This window comes from Carassius gibelio, chromosome A3 (genome assembly GCF_023724105.1).
Source record: "Carassius gibelio isolate Cgi1373 ecotype wild population from Czech Republic chromosome A3, carGib1.2-hapl.c, whole genome shotgun sequence".
Classification (NCBI taxonomy): Eukaryota; Metazoa; Chordata; class Actinopteri; order Cypriniformes; family Cyprinidae; genus Carassius; species Carassius gibelio.
In genome coordinates this window covers 28885456-28904207 of record NC_068373.1, presented here as the reverse complement: position 1 = coordinate 28904207, position 18752 = coordinate 28885456, and the positions used below count along the sequence as shown (strand labels likewise).

General features: G+C 36.8%; 1 protein-coding gene and 1 long non-coding RNA gene across 3 annotated transcripts; one reads left to right on the top strand and one right to left on the bottom strand.

Annotated features, from left to right (window-relative positions):
* Positions 1–1889: 1889 nt before the first annotated feature.
* LOC127941887 (uncharacterized) lies at positions 1890–10765 on the bottom strand. Its single transcript, XR_008149164.1, has 4 exons — positions 10460–10765; positions 8489–9813; positions 7229–7346; positions 1890–2856 (listed from the first exon to the last, which is right to left on the bottom strand). It is a non-coding gene; the product is annotated as an uncharacterized LOC127941887 (long non-coding RNA).
* A 129-nt stretch (positions 10766–10894) lies between these two features.
* LOC127941825 (transmembrane protein 100) lies at positions 10895–14273 on the top strand. Of its 2 annotated transcripts, XM_052537278.1 has the most exons (3): positions 10895–11054; positions 12844–13382; positions 13488–14273. In XM_052537278.1, exon 2 carries the CDS (start codon positions 12897–12899, stop codon positions 13347–13349), a length of 453 nt encoding a protein of 150 aa, XP_052393238.1. In that variant the 5' UTR covers positions 10895–11054; positions 12844–12896; the 3' UTR covers positions 13350–13382; positions 13488–14273. The 2 variants fall into 2 exon arrangements, with proteins under 2 accessions (XP_052393238.1, XP_052393229.1); XM_052537269.1 differs by having other exon boundaries at positions 12844–14273.
* Positions 14274–18752: the final 4479 nt, after the last annotated feature.

Genomic DNA, 18752 nt, shown 5'->3' with positions numbered 1-18752 from the left:
GAAAAAAAAAGAAGAAGAAAGAAACTGAGGAAAATACTTGATCAGAGCACCTGACAACAACCCTTAGTTTGCTGCCAAAGACAAAGATGACCTGATGAAAGGAGGAACAACATTTTACATGCAGATTATAAGGAAATTGCCTTCATGTCATGACACCTCGCCGAATGCCATTCTTGACCAAGATGAACATTAATAAAGGCAGACTTGAACATGCTAAAACGACCTGTGGACTTCTGGAAGATGTGACCTGACTGGGATGTTCTGGACCCATCAGCGGTATGATTGGTGCAGAAGAACACCATCAACATGGTCATAAACAATTTTTTCTCATTAATCCAGCACAAATCCAGACGGAGACGCAAATGAGTTACCTGCAGAAACACTTTGTTTGCACTCCTTTAAACTGGCACCAGATCCTGGACTCTCTTCGACGCCAGAGCGGTTAAGATTTCAACAATGCAAAGCATATGCTTATGAAAATAATTACCTAACCTCGAGTTCAGGGGCTTCTTAGGATGCAGACAGAGGGGCCAGACGCAGTGCCGTGTAACGTTTGCAATTATAACCTCCATCAAACCTCACTGCATGCATGGAGAAAAAGCCTATTCAGGATCAAGGATGCCTGTTCCCAGAGGCCTCTCTGTCTGTAATTGTAATCTATTCAGAATCACGAAAGCTGCAGACGGGAAGGTTTCTGAGCGGAGTGCCTGTTCAGACAGACGGGCACCTGGGAAATCAGAGGAGGTTTTTTTAGACAGACCAGGAGAAATGTATCGCTTTTTGAAGCTAATTAGTCCTGCATATGACCAATCAGAAGAAATACAACAGCTGGCCAAGAAATATATTTGCCTTGCACTGGTGAAGGACAGCCGGTGGAAAGAAGCGGTGGAGAGCCTGATGTTATTCAAGAGGGCCATTTCAGGGACCAGATGTGGGACAAATATAGATCCTCCATCTCAGTTTTATCTTCAGGTCCATTGTTTCCTCCAGCTCATATTCACTCACATGCATTAAGAGCTCGACCAAGAAAAACACTAACAAGGGTTGATCTCACAGAGCCTGTCAAGGTTACATTCAAGAAATTATATTTTACATTAAAGCTATTTTTAGCACCAAGTTTTGAGCTTTGACATTATTTTATAAGTGGTTGTTATGAAGTTGCTTGAGTATTTTGGCTGGTTGCAAGTTTTGATTAGTTTCTATTCAGTTGCTAAGGTATTCTGGACGGTCATTCGGGAGTTTTGACAGGTTGCTAAGGCATTGCTATGCAGTTGCCAAGGTTTCTGGATCTTTGTTAGTTGTTTCGTTGCTAGCGCATTGCTAAGCAGTTGCTAAGGTTTTCTGGGTGGTTGCTAAGGTTATATGACAGTTTGCTATGACATCATGTAGTCACCTAGGAATTTTGTAGATCTATTTATATTTAGTATTTAAATAAAACAGAATTTATGCTGCTGTTATTTATGATAATTAAAAAATAATAATAAGAGTAATATTTATGAGAATCACCTTGGAAGATAATTGTAAAAAAATACAAACAAATTCAAAAATACAAAAATCCTGCAAAATTACAGTAATCAGAATTTGATGATAAATGTGCTGGACAGTCATGAAAATAAACGTTGAAGATGTGAAACTCGTCATTGACGGTAAGGCAAACTGATTTATCAAATAAATGTACCCCAAAAAAACTCTAATAATGTACAAACGAAAAATATTTCAGCTAGTTGCCACATTTTTCATTTTTTATTTAACTTGTACTCAGATAGGTCGATAGATCGATCGATAGATAGATAGATAGATAGATAGATAGATAGATAGATAGATAGATAGACAAGCATTTATGTTCAGTATTTAACAATTCTTATAAAAATAAAACTGCATTCCAAGGCAAAATACCAGTTTATTGCATGAAAACATTTGCAGTAATGAACAGGTGGAAGAAGTATGTAAAGGCAATATTTTTCAATGTTCGGCACTGTGAGTTTAAGAGGTAGATGTCAATAAAACAACAGAACCAGAGGAAAACAATACAGCGAAAGACAATGAAAGCACAACGGAGTCAAATATGATCTCGATTTCTTACTAATAAAACCAGGTCTGTAAACACCAGCAGATAATGATGCCTGTATTGCACCAAACACATCATTCATTCACCACAACATTCAGATTCATGCAGTCCCATGTAATGTTACATTTAGCATATTTGAACTGAAGAAATCTGACATTTAATAGTCTTGATCACAAGACAGATTTTTCATATCAAAATTATATTTTAACAACCACATTTTTCTGTGCAAAGCATTAACATGTAAACGATTTTGATTTCAGACATGAATACAGGCATAATATTGTCCATGCAAATGCTCATAAATATATTTATATTTCCTAGCAATTGTCATACATGTGATTTATGCTGGATCCTGATCATGTGGTTTCTGTTTTAAAGTATCTGCAAAGTATCAGAAATATAATTGCATTCCCCAATATACAGCAAGTTACATTAACAGGTAAAAACTGCATTAAAATCAGTGTGAACTTCAGTGTCCTGTCCATCAAACAGCAGTTAACTTCACCAGCAGAGAGCGCTGGATCACTGTAATCCATCTGAACCAGTCTGCAGAGGCTCATGGGAAGGAGCAAGGACACATTCAGCACCAGTACATGCTAACATGTCTTATGATATATACAGTAAGTGCATGACTGTGTTTAGTTGTGTGTTCAGAGCTATATTATAACTATTCAGATCACATACTGCGGCCCTCTTGCTTCCTTGGACACTTAATACTTACTGCTTTGAAATGTTTTTTTTTTTTTTAAAGAAGCCTCTTCTGTTCACCAGGGCTGAATTTGTCTGATCTAAAATACAGTAAAAATTGTAAAATTATTAATATATATTACTTATTAAATAAGAGTATTCTATGTGGGAATATGTTAAAATGTAATTTATTCCTGTGATGCAAAGCTGCATATACCTACAACACAAGGAAAAACAAAACCAACAAATACCAAGAAACACACCCACCCATAACACTCCCTATTTATAGTGCACCTTACCTTTTGTGGAAAATAAATGAGGGACAGGTGAGCACAATTAGTCCAACTAAGGTAACAAGAGGATGTGGTAAAGAGGAAACAAGAAGGAGGGGCTAAAGGAACACATGGCCGAGAAAATAACTAACAAGGCCATGTGCTGACACTAGACACAAGAAACAAACATAAAACAAAGTGACAGTGGATAACCCTGACACCAGGTTTAACAAGGTATTTTATTTCCAGTGTGAATGAATCTTTATCCAACCATATTAAATCATTTTAGAGACATTGTGTGCTTCCAGTTTTGTGGCAGGATCCTTTTCTGTTCCAGCATGATACAGAGCGACATTCATGTAGTCTGGTGTGGAAGAACTTGTCTGACCTGCATTAAACAGTCCCTCCAGAAAATCGATCGCCTGATTTAATGCATAATCAGCCAAAGGCCGCATATTTATGCGGGGTCGCATTTTTACAAATACGCCGCTCTTTTGCCGCATAAATTGCCGATTTCAGAAAGCGAAATATGCGGGCTAGCATGATTTCAGAAACTCACATATATATTAGCAGAAAGTAGAAAAATGTTGCGTTTACTTCACACAAGTAAAGCGCCATTTCGCCCCTATTGCCATGGGAACCTTATGAAGTGATGTAATTACGTGACGTGAACACCATCTGCAAACCCCGCGGTGAAACCAGGGTGAAACTTGAAGCGCGCAAATCATTCTTATTTGCCCAAAAAAATAAGCGCAAAAGAACACGCGAAGCAGTTTCCAGATTTGTTCACGCACTTTCATCGCATAAAATTGCAAAAAAATTCTGCATATTCCGTCGCATTTTTTTAGAGAACGTTCCGCAAAATCAAGGATTTTTGCCCGCAACAATCACAAAAAAAAATCCGCGTTTTTCTGGAGGGACTGAATAAACCCAGACCTGAATCTCTACTGAACTCTTACTCTTATGGGAGCAACTCCCTCAGTCCAGGTCCAATATCTAACATCTAAACATCTTCCCACAAGAGTGGAGGCTAGTGAGGACAAACGCTTTTGCATGTAAATGCTGGGCGTCGTACACATTACATCTGTGCAATAACAGTTTCATATTATAAAACACTTGAGTTCAAAACAAACTAATGTTTAATAGATTTCAGTTGATATTTGAACAAAATTACTACAATGAAAACACAATAAGCTTTAACCGAAAATAATAATAATAATAATAATAATAATAATAACAAACATTTTATTTCAAATAATTGCAGAGGCAACATTTCTTATTTTCCAACTTTATGTACTAAAATAACTATAAATAAAACAGATTTTAAATTAATAAAAACAACAATAAAAAAATATATTAAACATTATGAACAAATAAACATAATAAGATAAAATAAAAAATAAAAAACATTATTAAAATTAAAACAAAATACAATCAAATTTAGCATAAATAAAATATGTATATACATAAAATGAAACTTATTTCCAATAATTGCAAAGGCAAAATTAAATTTAACTCAACGCACTAAATAACTGCAATTAAATAAAAATATTAAAACTTGGAAATATAATAATAATAATAATAATAATATCAGTGACAAAAACACAAAACGAAATTACTAAAACTATAAATAATTATACAAAAATAAAAAATAAATATTTAAAAAATAATTAAATTATTTTAGCTACTTGCCCAAAACAAAAAAACAAAAAACGGTTATAGTTTCTCAATATGCTCACAGGCATGTTTTCCCAGTTCTGAGTGGTTCACGGGTGTAACTAGCATGAAAAAGATGACATATTCACCAAACAAGGGTGGAGGCGAAGGCGTTTACGTGTGATTGTAATCACAGGCGATTCCTGACTGATGTAACACAAACCACATTTCACCGCTCTGGTGGTCTGACCCAATATTCATACCAGTGAATAAAAGAAAAAGCATGAAAAAAATTACACAACACAGAGACCAGTGAAATTACACATCAGCCGGGGAAAACTACAGAGAAAAGAGACACTGAACATGACAAGATGTTCAGAAGAAAGAACCAAACAAGTCCTGCAGTTTGACTGAAGAGTTTATTTGAAGAAAACCTAAAAACCATAAATGCCTGTTAGGTAATCGAGAGCTGGAGCTCAGATTGTGCTGCTGTGTGTATAAAGCAGGGTTTTGGTGGGGTTTCTGGAGAGTCAGTCACAAACAAACACCCAGAGGAAAAGCGCTCATCCATCAGGACTGCAGCACAAACGCATGAGACTCTTCACGAAAGATCAGCTCAAACACGTGCATGTCTGGAGCCAGAGATGTGTTTCTAATAAAACGCCACTCCACTCCACCCACGCGCACACATTCATGCTCCATTTGTGTTTACGGGAAATACACCACCCTAACACGTCACACCTCAAAAACTAGTTTTCTCAATTATACAGTTTCTCAACAAATGCACTCTCATGCAACGACAAAACAGGTCAAGTATAAGAAAAAACGGCTTGTTAGGATACATAATGCAATTTGAAAGATCACAAGTGACACAGAACAGATATTTTGGACAGCGAAAACATTTTCATGTCTTGAACCGGAGCACAAACATGGACCGAAGTGATTTTTAAAGATGGTTTAATAGCTCCCAGATCCAGAGAACAGATCGAGCTCCGCAGTGATTTCCAACGTTAACTTCATGTAAACGGTCATTTCACGAAATAAAACACTCATAACACTTCGGAGCAAAACTCCTTCTTTAGCCAGTTCAGACCATCTGTTAATAAACTGCAAAAACAACTCGGAAAGTTAATACTATCCCAACCACAAGCTCATTAACATGCAACCACCCATATTGACATATTTACTATATGCATTTATGTATCTATTAATTTCAGCTAGTTACAAAGGCAATTTTTTTTTATCTAAACTTAAATTGGAATAAAGATAATAAAAAAAAAATTATACACACACATACACATTCTAACTTCTAAAAGAAAACACACACAAACAAAAATACTTAAACTTTAAAATTACATTTGAAAAAAAAGAAAGAAAACAAAGTAAAAAAAAAATAGATTTAAATTAATAATGGACTGCTATGAAATACTTAAATAACACTACCTTGAATATGCATGCTGACGAAAAATGACAAAAGTAAAGGTTTATGCAAGTAAAACAAATGTTTTAAAGAATTCAACAAGTATTTATGCTGTTTTGATGTTGATTTGTTAGAAAGAAAGTGAAAATAGTTTGCAAAGAAGAACAGAGGGGACTTAAATAAATAAATGAGGATTTTTTTTTACACTCTAACTAGAAATCAGGGGAAATGCTTCATGTTAAAATGCTACAACTTGTATGTCGGCCCCTTTAAAAAGCTTCATCTTTTTTAATCAGTGCTCTCTCCCATCCCATTTTAATTACTAACACTCAACAGTAATCAGCTACTGAGCTTTAATGATGCCAAAAAAAGAGATGGAGATCAAAGTTCAAACCTGCTCAGTGGACAGAAATCTGATCCAGCTAAACTATGACACATTTAAGCCCAAATACCCGCATATCTGAATGCATTTGACCACCAGCAATGGAAGGAACTTCAATATACGAAAAAAAGAAGAAAAAAAAAGTTTAGAAATAATCAAGCCCTATATGATGCATTTCAACTGGGTGACAGTTTATTTGAGCTCCATAAAGCCAAATGTGGAAATTATGATAATGCATTCACATTTATTTTTAATTCTTTACCCATAACAAAAGCCCATTTGAGCTGTTCTGCTCTAGAAATGGGTGTATCATCAACTATAACCTCTTCTTCAACCGGAGGAATCTGTCTTAAAATGCTTTACGACTCAAACTGAGATACAAACTAACTAAACTCTGAGGCGTGATGGAAGTGCTGGGAATCAACAGATTGCATGTCATCTGGATTACATAATCAGACTGCAAAAATTAAGTACTTGTAATAAGATTATATTGCACTGTAAATTACTTGTAATCAGACTACTCTTACTTTTTATTTATTGCATGATAAAATATTACAATTAAACAGTCTGACTATATTTTCTTAAATGTGTAATGTAAGGGATTACGTTATTAACTAAACTTTTTGTCATGACATTTGGAATAAAAAACTTATTACACTTTGTAAGTAATCTACCCAGCACTGAATGATGATTTCATGAAGGTGCTTGGCTGTGAAAGATCAACACGTCCCACTAATAATTACCTTTGACAGGCGAGTCCCACTGTCTCCTGTAGTTCAGATCCATGTAAACATCTGCGCAGAGATCTGGAGCACAGCTGGCCAGAGAACCCAACACTTTGTACTCATACAAACCTGTATCCTGCAGAACATGACAAGAAAGACAAATGCATCACAAACACGAGCCAGATCACATCCAGACCCTGTAATGCTGATCAAGAATCATGATAGATGACACATGTGTGCGCTGTTATTGATGCACGAGAGAGGAAACCCAAAATCCCGATGCATGCAGACAGGATCTCTTGAATGCATCAGTCATGCTTGCTTTTGCTTATATGTTTTTGCTTATAAATCACTAACATCTGGATATTTAATGGGTGAGCATGGAAGACATTTCAATGTTTGCATGTTACTTATGTATTTTAGAAAATGCTATGCAACAGATGCATAACACATTGTGTTGAGTATTATATAACAGAAACGTTTTGCCCTGTCACTAGATTCAGCCATTTTATTATGTGCAAATTTTATAAACTTGTTTGTTCACTTACTTTTTCAACTTCAGCGAATATTTGTCAGAGTTCATTTATTTTAAAAAGCCAATTTCTGAAATGGAAAAAGGAAACCTGTCATTTAACAGCGCATAAAGCAGTAAGTCCATTATGAATTATAAAGTAATTAGAGGAAAACTGTGGAAGGATAAATGGGGATCAAAAAGTAATAAGTGGAATAATTCAGACACTTAAAAACATCAATCATAATTAATAACAGAATGATTAATAAAACAAGACGATTTGAAGAACTGGCAAAATACTAGATGTGTATGTTGATTCAAATCAACAACTGCTAGAGAAAACAGATGTACCTTTGGACTTTTGATTCAAAATATTACAAATTATTAAAATACATGGATTATGACAACATGTGACAACTAGCCCCGGCCTCCTGTAGTATGCATTTTATTTTATACAACACAACAATGTTTTTTAGTTAACTTTTCCTTTAATACAAGTAACAAATAAATTTAGCTGCAGTAGGTCTAGGTCTAGTTTGCAGTGAGTTTAAAGCTTACATAATATATAATTGTATTATATTGTAGGCTATATGTTGTTCAATATTATATAGAATAATATATGACCTTTGAGCAGTTAATAATCACAACCACTGCATTATCTTAGTTATGTTATGTTGGCCTGTGATGTTTATAGATTGTAAAGCCGACACCTCCTCGCTTTGCTGCACTGTTTTGACCGCGTGTTCTGTCACTCATGCTATATTAACCTTGTTATATAGTCTGTATATTTGGACGTCCATGGTCCCAGTGAAGAGCTCCCAGCCCCCCTCAGCTCGACCCACGCCTGCTGGTGCTCCTCGTCGCTGAAGAGCAGAGACATGTTGCTGCTTCCACGAGAGTCATGTGTGCGCGCGAGATGACGTCAGAGCGCAGCTGATCGCGCGCCACGTGCTCACTGCACGACTTAACACTTACATGATTTTGATAGGGAATCGATATTTTATTTCCGTATTTTATACATGTAGATATATGAGCATCCAGTGTAAGCTTTTGTCGTATATATAATATACAATATAATATATAATGTATGAAATATCTTATAATATATTTCTAATATATGCATTTCAAATTTACTAATCATTCCGTTTTTTTTTGTTTTTTTTGTTTTTTTTTTGTAAAATCAAAAAATGCAGAAAGTTTCCTGTAAGTGGTTGGTTTAAGTGTAGGTAGGGCAACATAAAATACGGTTTGTAAAAACCATTACGCCTATGTCCTCGCAGTTCACAAAAACAAACCTGTGTGTGTGTGTTGTACCACAATTAGGGCATAATGTACAGTAAACGTGCCATAATCTCAAAATAAACACTGATATATAAATTATTTAAAATATATATTTAACATTTTATTTTAGATTTATATATCAAGATGTATTTAGATTTTATTCTAGTCAGTATTTAATTAACTTTGTATGTGCATGCAGCATTTTCCCCCAAATTGTATTGTGAACATCTGTAAATTATATTAATTATATTTTGTTTTAACTATGTTGTAACTAAGAGATAATGTACAGTCAAGCAGTCATTATCTCAAAATAAACCCTGACAGAGTGAGCAGGACGCTGACACGAGGAACAGAGACGTTTGTCTCAGAGCAGTAGTGTATGAGCCACAGTTAGTAACCCAAAACTGTGATACTCGATATCTCCAGACCAGCTCAAATATTTATACTCCACCACATTCATAACAGGCCTGTTAATTCATCAGAAATGGACAGCGTGTGACAACAGTTGTGAGTTTCCAAAGAGGACAAACCATACTGTATATAAACTCAAGTATACACTATACTATACAGCCAAAAATGACGTTTAAACTAAAGAACATCAAAGATTGTGTCAAAGATTATCAAAGAACAGTTTGGTAAGATCTGCGTTGTATGAACTCAAGCATTTCCTCTAGTTCTGCAGAACTTGGAGCCAAATGACGAAACTCTCCGTGGTCCGTGCTGTCAGTCAGACAGATCCGAGCGATGACCCTCACCGTGTGCTGCATCTGAGCAAAGATTTCCTCCGGGAAGGAAGACTGTAGACAACACCCTGTATCACATTACAAGACAAAAAGAAGGATGCTCGAGTCACATGTGTGTGTTTGAGAGCAGAGGGCAAATCACAGACACATTCAAATGTACGTTCACAACACACATGAGTGTTTGTGTATCTATCATGTCAGATATTGAAAAGAATATTGCATGTGCATTAATATCAATAAATATTTTAATATGTCCTTTTAAATGCCATTTATTTTCATTTATTCTCCAATAAATGTAACTATACCTACAAAAGTTGCTTTGGCTAAAAGTGTCTTGCACGTAAATAAATGTAAATTTGATTAGAAAATGTTGGTTGTTCGGCTGCTTTTGTAAAAGTGTGAAATGCAGTTGATGTTGATTTGAATGCACTAAAACCAAAAACACACATCATCAGCCATCTTCATTTTGGGATGCTTTTAAAACACTATTAAAGGAGAAACATGTGCTGGATATGCAGATAATTATTTTCCAACACACTTTACTTTTTAAAGCTAAGCGTTTAAACATAGACGAGAAAAATATGGGAAAAATAAACTCAGTACAGTTATTTATAATAATGTAGTGTTGTGTCAAGAGCATGGTATTTATATTTAAAGCACAAACTTTAAAGGAAAAGTTCACCTAAAAATTGTTTTTTGATGTAATGTACTCACTCTCAGGCCATCCAAGATGGAGATGAGTTTGTTTCTTCATCAGATTTGGAGAAATGTAGCATTACATCACTTGCTCACCAGTGGATGCTCTGCAGTGAATGGGTGCCGTCAGAATGAGAGTCCAAACAGCTGATAAAAACATCACAATTATCCACAAGTAATCCACACCGCTCCAGTCCATCAGTTAATCAGTTTTTTGGGTGAACTATTTTTTTTATTTTATTTTTTTTGACCAAAATCAATATACTCAACCAGAGTGATATAGTTTTATTTGCTCTCAATAAACTTTATTTTGTGACCAGCCATAAGAATATATAATGAAAGAAGATTATATGGTTTGTAAAAGACTCCATGAGATGGTTAAACCTGCCGCTTACGCTCCTCCCCTGAGTTCAGACTGAAGCAGTGTTAGTTCACATGGAGGAGGAGAAACACAGACACACATCTAGTGAATGAGTGCCACACACACACACACTCACTCAGTCTCTCACAGGAGAGCTTCACCAGCGGACTGCGTTTGGAGTCTAACGGGACTTTCACTTCTTCAGTTTGCTGAACAGGATCTTTAGAGGACAGGATGGAAAACACGTGTGAGGTGAATGACTTGATCCCGCTCTCAAGTTACCTTCATGCATGCAGCAAACTCTCCATGCATCATTAATTCACTCACATTTAGGATTTTAATGAGTAACAATTAGTTTGTATATCTGTAAATGTGTTGCTCATGTATCTGCAGCCTTCTTGCATGCAGTTTCTGACATACACCATAAAAACATTGTAAATAAAGCTAGATTTTCACAAGAAAATACTATTTCAGTCTTTCTAGTTAAAAACTGCATTTTTAATTCAGTGTCATTTAACATTTCTTCATAATTATTAATGAAATCTACTAGCAATTCGATCGAAAGCTGTATCCAAACCATTTTGTTTCATTGTATAATTGGTGAACAAGTATCAAAAACACATTTTTACCATTTTAATGTAAATGCACTAAATACTAAATAATGATAAAAACAACATTTTAAGTGACCAAAATACAAGCTTTAACATTTATAGTCAATTTCTATTACTATATAAAATACATATACAATCCTGCACAAATGCATTTAAACATTTGACCTTTTTCAAAATCAGATTTAAATGTAAATATAATTATAAAAACTGTATTTTAAGTGAAAACTTTTTAAGACATTTTAAAATAAAGTAATTACTATAGCATTATGAACAAACAAAAAACGTACTACAGCACTGAAGTATTAGACTGATATTTTATGACTTTTTCTATTTTTATGAGAGCTGATTATAAGCAAGATTTCAACTTAATGCAATTTTCAGATTTTATAAATGAGTCGCCCAGTCTAATTGGATTTTATTGTATTTGTACTGTATCATTGTATTGTGTTTTTGTTATAAAGAAGCAACGTTTCCACTCTGGATAGCAGTTTTCTGAAAAGTGCATGTTCAGTATAGGCTAAAAACTAATATGCAATGATATCCATCTCTTTCTACCTTTTTTATAATATAATTTACTATATAAGTCATTTTAAATTCAATTCTATTAAGCTGGCTTTACTTAATATTTTATACCTTAAAAATTTAGTTAAAATTAGTAAACTGATGAGTCAAAGTAAAGCAAAAACATGCTCCCATGACTTATTTATCATATTGTGTTTGCAGTGTATTGGGTCACTGAAGAAGACCTAAATGGTGTAGTATTGAAGTGAATCTAAATGGCACATGAGGGTTGAAATCCAGGCCAAATGTTGCAGCTGTAACGTGTATGGGTCAGAGCGAAGAGAGTCGCGGGCGTTTGGCAGATCTGCTGAGTGTCTTAAGAAAAAGCCCCTTGAGAAATGGCTGTTAATTCATACGGCGCTCGTGTTTCGGGGGCCGGTCTGTAATGCCATACAGCGAGCTCTCCAGGGAATGTGGCACTCAGCCTGTGTCCGCGCTCATAGAGCAGATCCGTGCGGCTCTTCCCGTCTGAAAACCAAAACAACATCCTAGCATTTACTCGCTCACACATCGCTCTTCTCAAACATCGAGTTAGAGGTTTGTTTAGATCAGTCTTCGGTGTGTAACTCATCATACATCCCATAAACAAACAAACCTTAGCAACCAGCCTAGCAACACATACACACACACAAACACCCAGAGCACTCTAGCAACTATAGCAACTCGCTAGTGCCATAGCAATCACCCAGGCAGGGTTGTTTTTGTCAGTATTATTAATGTTGTTATAGTATTTATTGATATTTTGAATTAGCTTAGATTTCTTTATATTTTCATATTTTGGTAATTTTGTCATGGTTTTGTCTTGAAACTAAAAAGCAGTGTTTCTCTTTATCATGCCTCTGTAAATAAACGTGCTGTTTGTCCTCTAGGTGTGGAAACGGTGAGGAAACACAGTGAACCGACACAGTAGAGACTGCGGCTGATGCCCCAAAATACACGGACCCTGGACTCTGCGATGCCCTCCGAGCTGGTCAAAGACACCATGACCATCCCCGGAGCTCCCGAGCGAATGCTGCAAGAGAAAACCAACAACAACGAGCCTCCTCAACTGCAGCTGCTGGCCGTCACCATTCCCCTGGTCAACGAGGGGCAGCTGACGGCGGCCACCGGCGGAGCAGAGCTGTCCTGCTACCGCTGCACCGTGCCCTTCGGAGTGGTGGTCCTGATCGCGGGGATCGTGGTGACGGCTGTCGCGTACAGCTTCAACTCGCACGGCTCCACCATATCATACTTCGGACTGGTGCTGCTCTCGGCCGGGCTGGTGCTGCTTGTGCTGAGCGGGGTTTGCTGGAAGCTGCAGATGGAGAGAAAGAAAGAGAGGAGACGAGAGAGTCAGACAGCACTGATGGCCCATCAGAGGAGCATCTTCGCCTGATTCGACACGAGCACAAACTCAGTAACCTTCATGGTGAACAAGTCAATGCATCACATTTGAGATGACGTCCAGATGTTTTGCTACAGATTGTAAAAAAAAAAAAGATGGACGACTCATCTCTGCTTCCTTTCACTGTAGAAAAGTGAAGCCAGGATGTCCCGCTGTCATCGTGCGCCGCTGACGTCATTTGGAGCCCAAGTCTTGCACGAACGGCTCTGGGAATGAGCGCTCGGGACAGTTAACCGAGACAGACTCGCAGCTGCCTGCGTCCAGATGTTCAGACACAGCTGCACCGCAACAAAACGATCTGCTTGAAACAGCTCTCATGTCCTAGTGTGTACTCGCTCATGCAGCACTGTAGCTACTTCTCAAACACCGGGTTAGAGGTTTATGTCGATCGCTGACACTACAGTGTGAAACGCAACACAGAAAAACACTCAAAACACAACAAAGCAGTGTCATGGCAATCACCCAGAATGCACTTAGAACCACTTACAACAACAACACCCTAACAATTACTCAGAACGCCCTAGCAACAGCACAGCAATTCCCTAGCAACTGGAATGCAGCTCTTAATTAGTATTTTTTTGTCTTGTATTCCATTACCATTTATGCTTAAAACAAGGAAATGATCTGTCAATCAGCTAAAATAATTTTATTTTTCTAAACCAGACAACTGACAGATTTTAGTTTTTCCTTTATTTTAATTTTTTCGGTTTTAAGCAGAAACTCACTTAAACACTCTGGAATCTACCTGTAACACTCTAGCAACCACATAGCAACACCCTAACAACAACTTAGAACACTGTAGACACATCAAAGCAACACCCTGGCAACTAACCCTAGCAACCACATAGCATACGTTTTGGCTTCTAAAAAAAAAATAAAAAATTCTCTATATTCTTATTTTCCCTTTGAATTCATATTATTTATTTTTGTCACCCCACGGACAGATATGTTTCTCTTATTTTATGCATATATTCACTCTATTTTGTTACATTTTCCAGAAAACCAGATTTTATCATTTAACGTCTCAGACCTCAGATCTTAAACCTTAAAGTATTTCTTTTTTTCTGTGGAACAATGAGAATATGTTTTAAAGAAATATAACTGTCCATACAATGGAAGTCGATGGGAACCAAAACGGTTTGGAATTTTCAGATTTTTAAAAACTTTTTTGAAATTTCAGAAATTTTTTCCCCATTGACTTCCAATGTATTTTTTTGTCCATACAATGGAAGCCAATGGGAACAGAAACTGTATGGCTACCAATATTCTTCAAAATGTCTCTTTTTACTAGGGGTGCTCCGATCATGATCGGCCGATCGTTAATGCGCAACTCGTCAGTAAAGCTGGTTTTCTAATCAGCGGTTAATTCCATCAGGTGCCTGATTTCACATAGAGCAGCTGTTACTACACAGAAGCGTTGTTAACTGAGAAGAAGCGCCAATAAACGCTGAAAATGAAGTGGATTTGCGCATCTTCTCTATTAACAACGGCTCTGTGTAGTAACAGCTGCTCTATGTGAAATCACGCACCTGATGGAATTAACCGCTGATTAGAGAACCGGCTTTACTGATGAGATGCGCATAACGATCGGCCGATCGTGATCGGAGCACCCCTACTTTTTACATTCTGCAGCATAAAGAAAGTTTGTGATGACATGAATGTTCATTTTTGGCTGAACTATCCCTTTAATATCTTAAATTATTCTTTTTTAAGAATGTTTAGATATCTGTTATGGAAAACAAGACCAAAATGTACGGTTAGCTGGGACGTGGGCCAAGGGCGAAAGCATCACAATTAAGACAAGTAACCACTGTGCAAACCCCAGAGACGGGAAGTGCCATATTAATCCATGGCTGCTCCCTGTCTGGGTGAATTAATGGTACGACAGCTTTGAGACATAAAGGAAAAGGGAGGAAAATGAGGAAATGTAGAACAATGATTTATTCTTCATCAAGAGTGTCTTTCTGACACCCAGATACTTTATATGTCACTTTTGTGAATGTACGGTACTTATATCACTAATATTATGATATATAAACAACAATGGGATGGAAAACCAGACGTTATTATGTTCTTTTATCGAATTTGTTTTGTATTTCAGACTATGAGGACAGACGAAGATGCTCTTATTTGAGCATTGATTTATGACTGTGTTACAGTATGTGAAGATGACAGTATTATGTCATTTTTGTGTATTTAATCATGGAAATTGTGAATTATTGATTTCAGGTGCTTATTTTTTTTTTAATGAATGAAAACGCATCTTAACAATTCAGTTTATGCTTGTAATTGTCATTCCTTAAAATATGTCTGTGGAAATGTTATATCTGTTAGATGTTGACAGAACTATTTTTAATAAACGCCTGTGAAAATAAAAATGTTTTATATCAATGGTTTCAAAACTCATTTGAAATTCAGTTGTAGACTGTAAAACTTAATAGCAATTGATGTATTAAAGCTGAATACACAGTTATAGTTGAATTTTATTAAATGCTGAATTTTAAAACAAACTGTTATGCTTTAAGTTCTGACTGAATGAGTGGTGTTTGAGTCATTTCATGTCTGCAGCTGGTTTAGAGCAGGCTGGCTTTCATTATTTATCCATTTACTTGTGCTGTTTGTTTGAAGTCGTGCAGTTTGGGTTTGGTCGAAAGACGCCAACTGAATGCAAAGAGCTTTCTCGTGTAAGATGTTGCGATTAAAACTTTCAATACTGAATGGAAGGAAATGTTCCTTTCTTTCTTTTACAATGAGTTCTGCTCACTCCACGTCTGCACTGTGCATTGTGTTTATGTGAATGCAATCAGATGTGTCTAAACTTCAGTGCATATGTGGCTGAGAATTTGAAAGGCAGATTTTTTTTAATGACTTTAAGTCAGCTTGAAATCAAAACTGACTTTATTTACTTTGCTAGAGCACATTGCTAGTCTTGATGTAAACACTTAATCCATTCAAGTTAATCCGCTGAAAAAAAAACTGTTTGTCTTTGTAATCTTTAATCAAAATCTGAACATTTACTTCCACTCTGGAATGGCATTCCTTTTCTGTTGACATCAGTTTGACTGCTTGGGCAGTATATCCTTAAACACACCCCTCAAACCATATTAACAAGTGCCGGCCGTTCTATCTGTTGAGGGAATATTCAGCCATACTGTTCGTTGCTGTTTACATTCCTCCCTGCTCCAACACCAACAACAGGAGTGGGGCACTGAATTAACTGTACCAGCTCACCCTGATGATTTTTTTCTCATCTTGGCTGGGGATTTCAACCACACAGACTTGAGTGTGTTCCCAAAAATACACCAACACATTAACTTTCCAACACGAGGTAAAAACATTTTGGATTTTGTTTACACCATCCAGAAAGGAGCTTACAAGGACCTTTACAGACTACAAGCCCCCACCACTGACCCGTGACAGCAACATTTCCCTGCTGAAATGAGCGGAACATTACTGGGCATGTACTGAGAGACCGTCCACTCAGCACTCACACATCTAGAGAAAAAAGACTCATACGTCGGAATGCTGTTTATAGATTTCAGTTCAGCGTTCAGCACAATCATCCCTCAGCAGCTCATTAACAAACTGGTCCAGCTGGGGCTCAACACTTCGCTGTGCAACTGGCTGTTGGACTTTCTGACTGGAAGACTTCAGGCAGTACGGGTCGGCTGCAACACATCCAGCACCATCACACTGAACACTGGGGTCCCCCAAGGATGTGTGTTGAGCCCCCTCCTCTTCACTTTGCTGACTCATGACTGCACACCGTCAAACAAATCCAACCTCTTTATTTAGTTTGCGGATGATACGACTGTGGTGGGTCTCACTAGCAACAGACATGAGACAAACTACAGGAGCTAGGTGAGCCGCCTGGCCAGATGGTGCATTAACAACAATCTTTCTCTGAATGTGGAGAAGATGAAGGAGATTGTTGTTGACTTCAGGAGAGTACACACTCAGCATGCTCCTCTGACCATCAACAGAAGAGCAGCACCAAGTTCCTGGTGTGCACATCACAGAGGACCTCTCCTGGACCGACAACACTGCAGCACTGGACAATAAATCACAGCAGCATCTCTACTTCCTCCGCAAATGGAGAAAAGCCAGAGCCCCGTCCCCCATCATGTGCACCTTCTACAGAGGCACCATCGAGAGCATTCTGTCGAGCTGCATCACTGTGTGGTTATGGACTTTAAGATTGAGCTAGATTGAACATTGCTGTTTGCTAAGTCAAACATCATTATTACTAATGCCCAATAGGTGGAAAAATCTAAGTGTAAGTCAAATCCAATTAACTTTTACATTTTTTTTCTTTATTTTTTATTCAGCTTTTAGGAAATCCACACCTATAACACATACTCAAATATTAATGCACAAAGTTGTTAACCACTCAGAAAACCATACTAATACCCTGGAAATTACCATGAGCATCCTAGCACCTGCATAGCAACCAGTCAGAGCACCTTAGACACATCAAAGCAACACCCTGACAACACCCCTGAACACCCTAGCAACAACACAACAATGCAAATAAAACAACAAAACTATCAGCGCTGAATTAAGTCTCTATAGGTGATCGCTTGTGGCCTTGAACTGCTCACTTCAACATGACGGTTTAAAATAGATGGACTTAGAGATGTATTTATAGGTAGCATTTAAATTGCTATGCGTTTCCCTGACACCAGACACTACAACTCAACGGTTTGTTTGCGTCAGAGGAGCATCCACAACACACTTCATCAGATTTGATGGCCAACGTCCCTCACAACCGAGTGGACACACAACGGACAGCAGATACGTCCTGACACCTGACACAGAGATCAGATGTTTGAAGCCCAGTAAGATGTCGTCAGGAAGCTAGAGAAAGTCCTTTAGAGAGACAGAAATAGACACAAATGACACCAGTGTTATTTTATTAATGCTTACATACAATAGTTTATTCAAATTTTGAGATAGTTTTTATTATTCTATTTTTCAGTTTCATTTGAATTAAATTTTTAGTAATTTTTGTGTATTTTTGTCCTTCATATTATACATATTTAAAGCTAAACCATGTATAATTTAGCTGTTTTTTTATTAGATTTTGGGGAAATTGTAACATTAATTGTGAAATTTTTTCTCAGAATTGCGAGATAAAATTACAACTGTAAGATAATGGTAAGTCTATTTTCCTCATAATTGGACCTAATAACTCGCAATTGCAAGTTTATATCTCACATTTTTTAGCAAATAAGTCAGAATTGCAAGATATAAACTCAGAATTGACAGAAAAAAAGTAACAATTACAAGTTTATATCACACGATTCTGAGAAAAAAAGTTAGATGTAAAATGTTAGATTTGTTTGGATCATTAGATGTAAACTCGCAATTGTGAGAAAATATTTATTTTTATTT

Bases quoted from the DNA above. Each gene is read 5' to 3' on its own strand.
- LOC127941825 (XM_052537278.1), top strand. From the start codon at position 12,897: ATGCCCCAAAATACACGGACCCTGGACTCTGCGATGCCCTCCGAGCTG.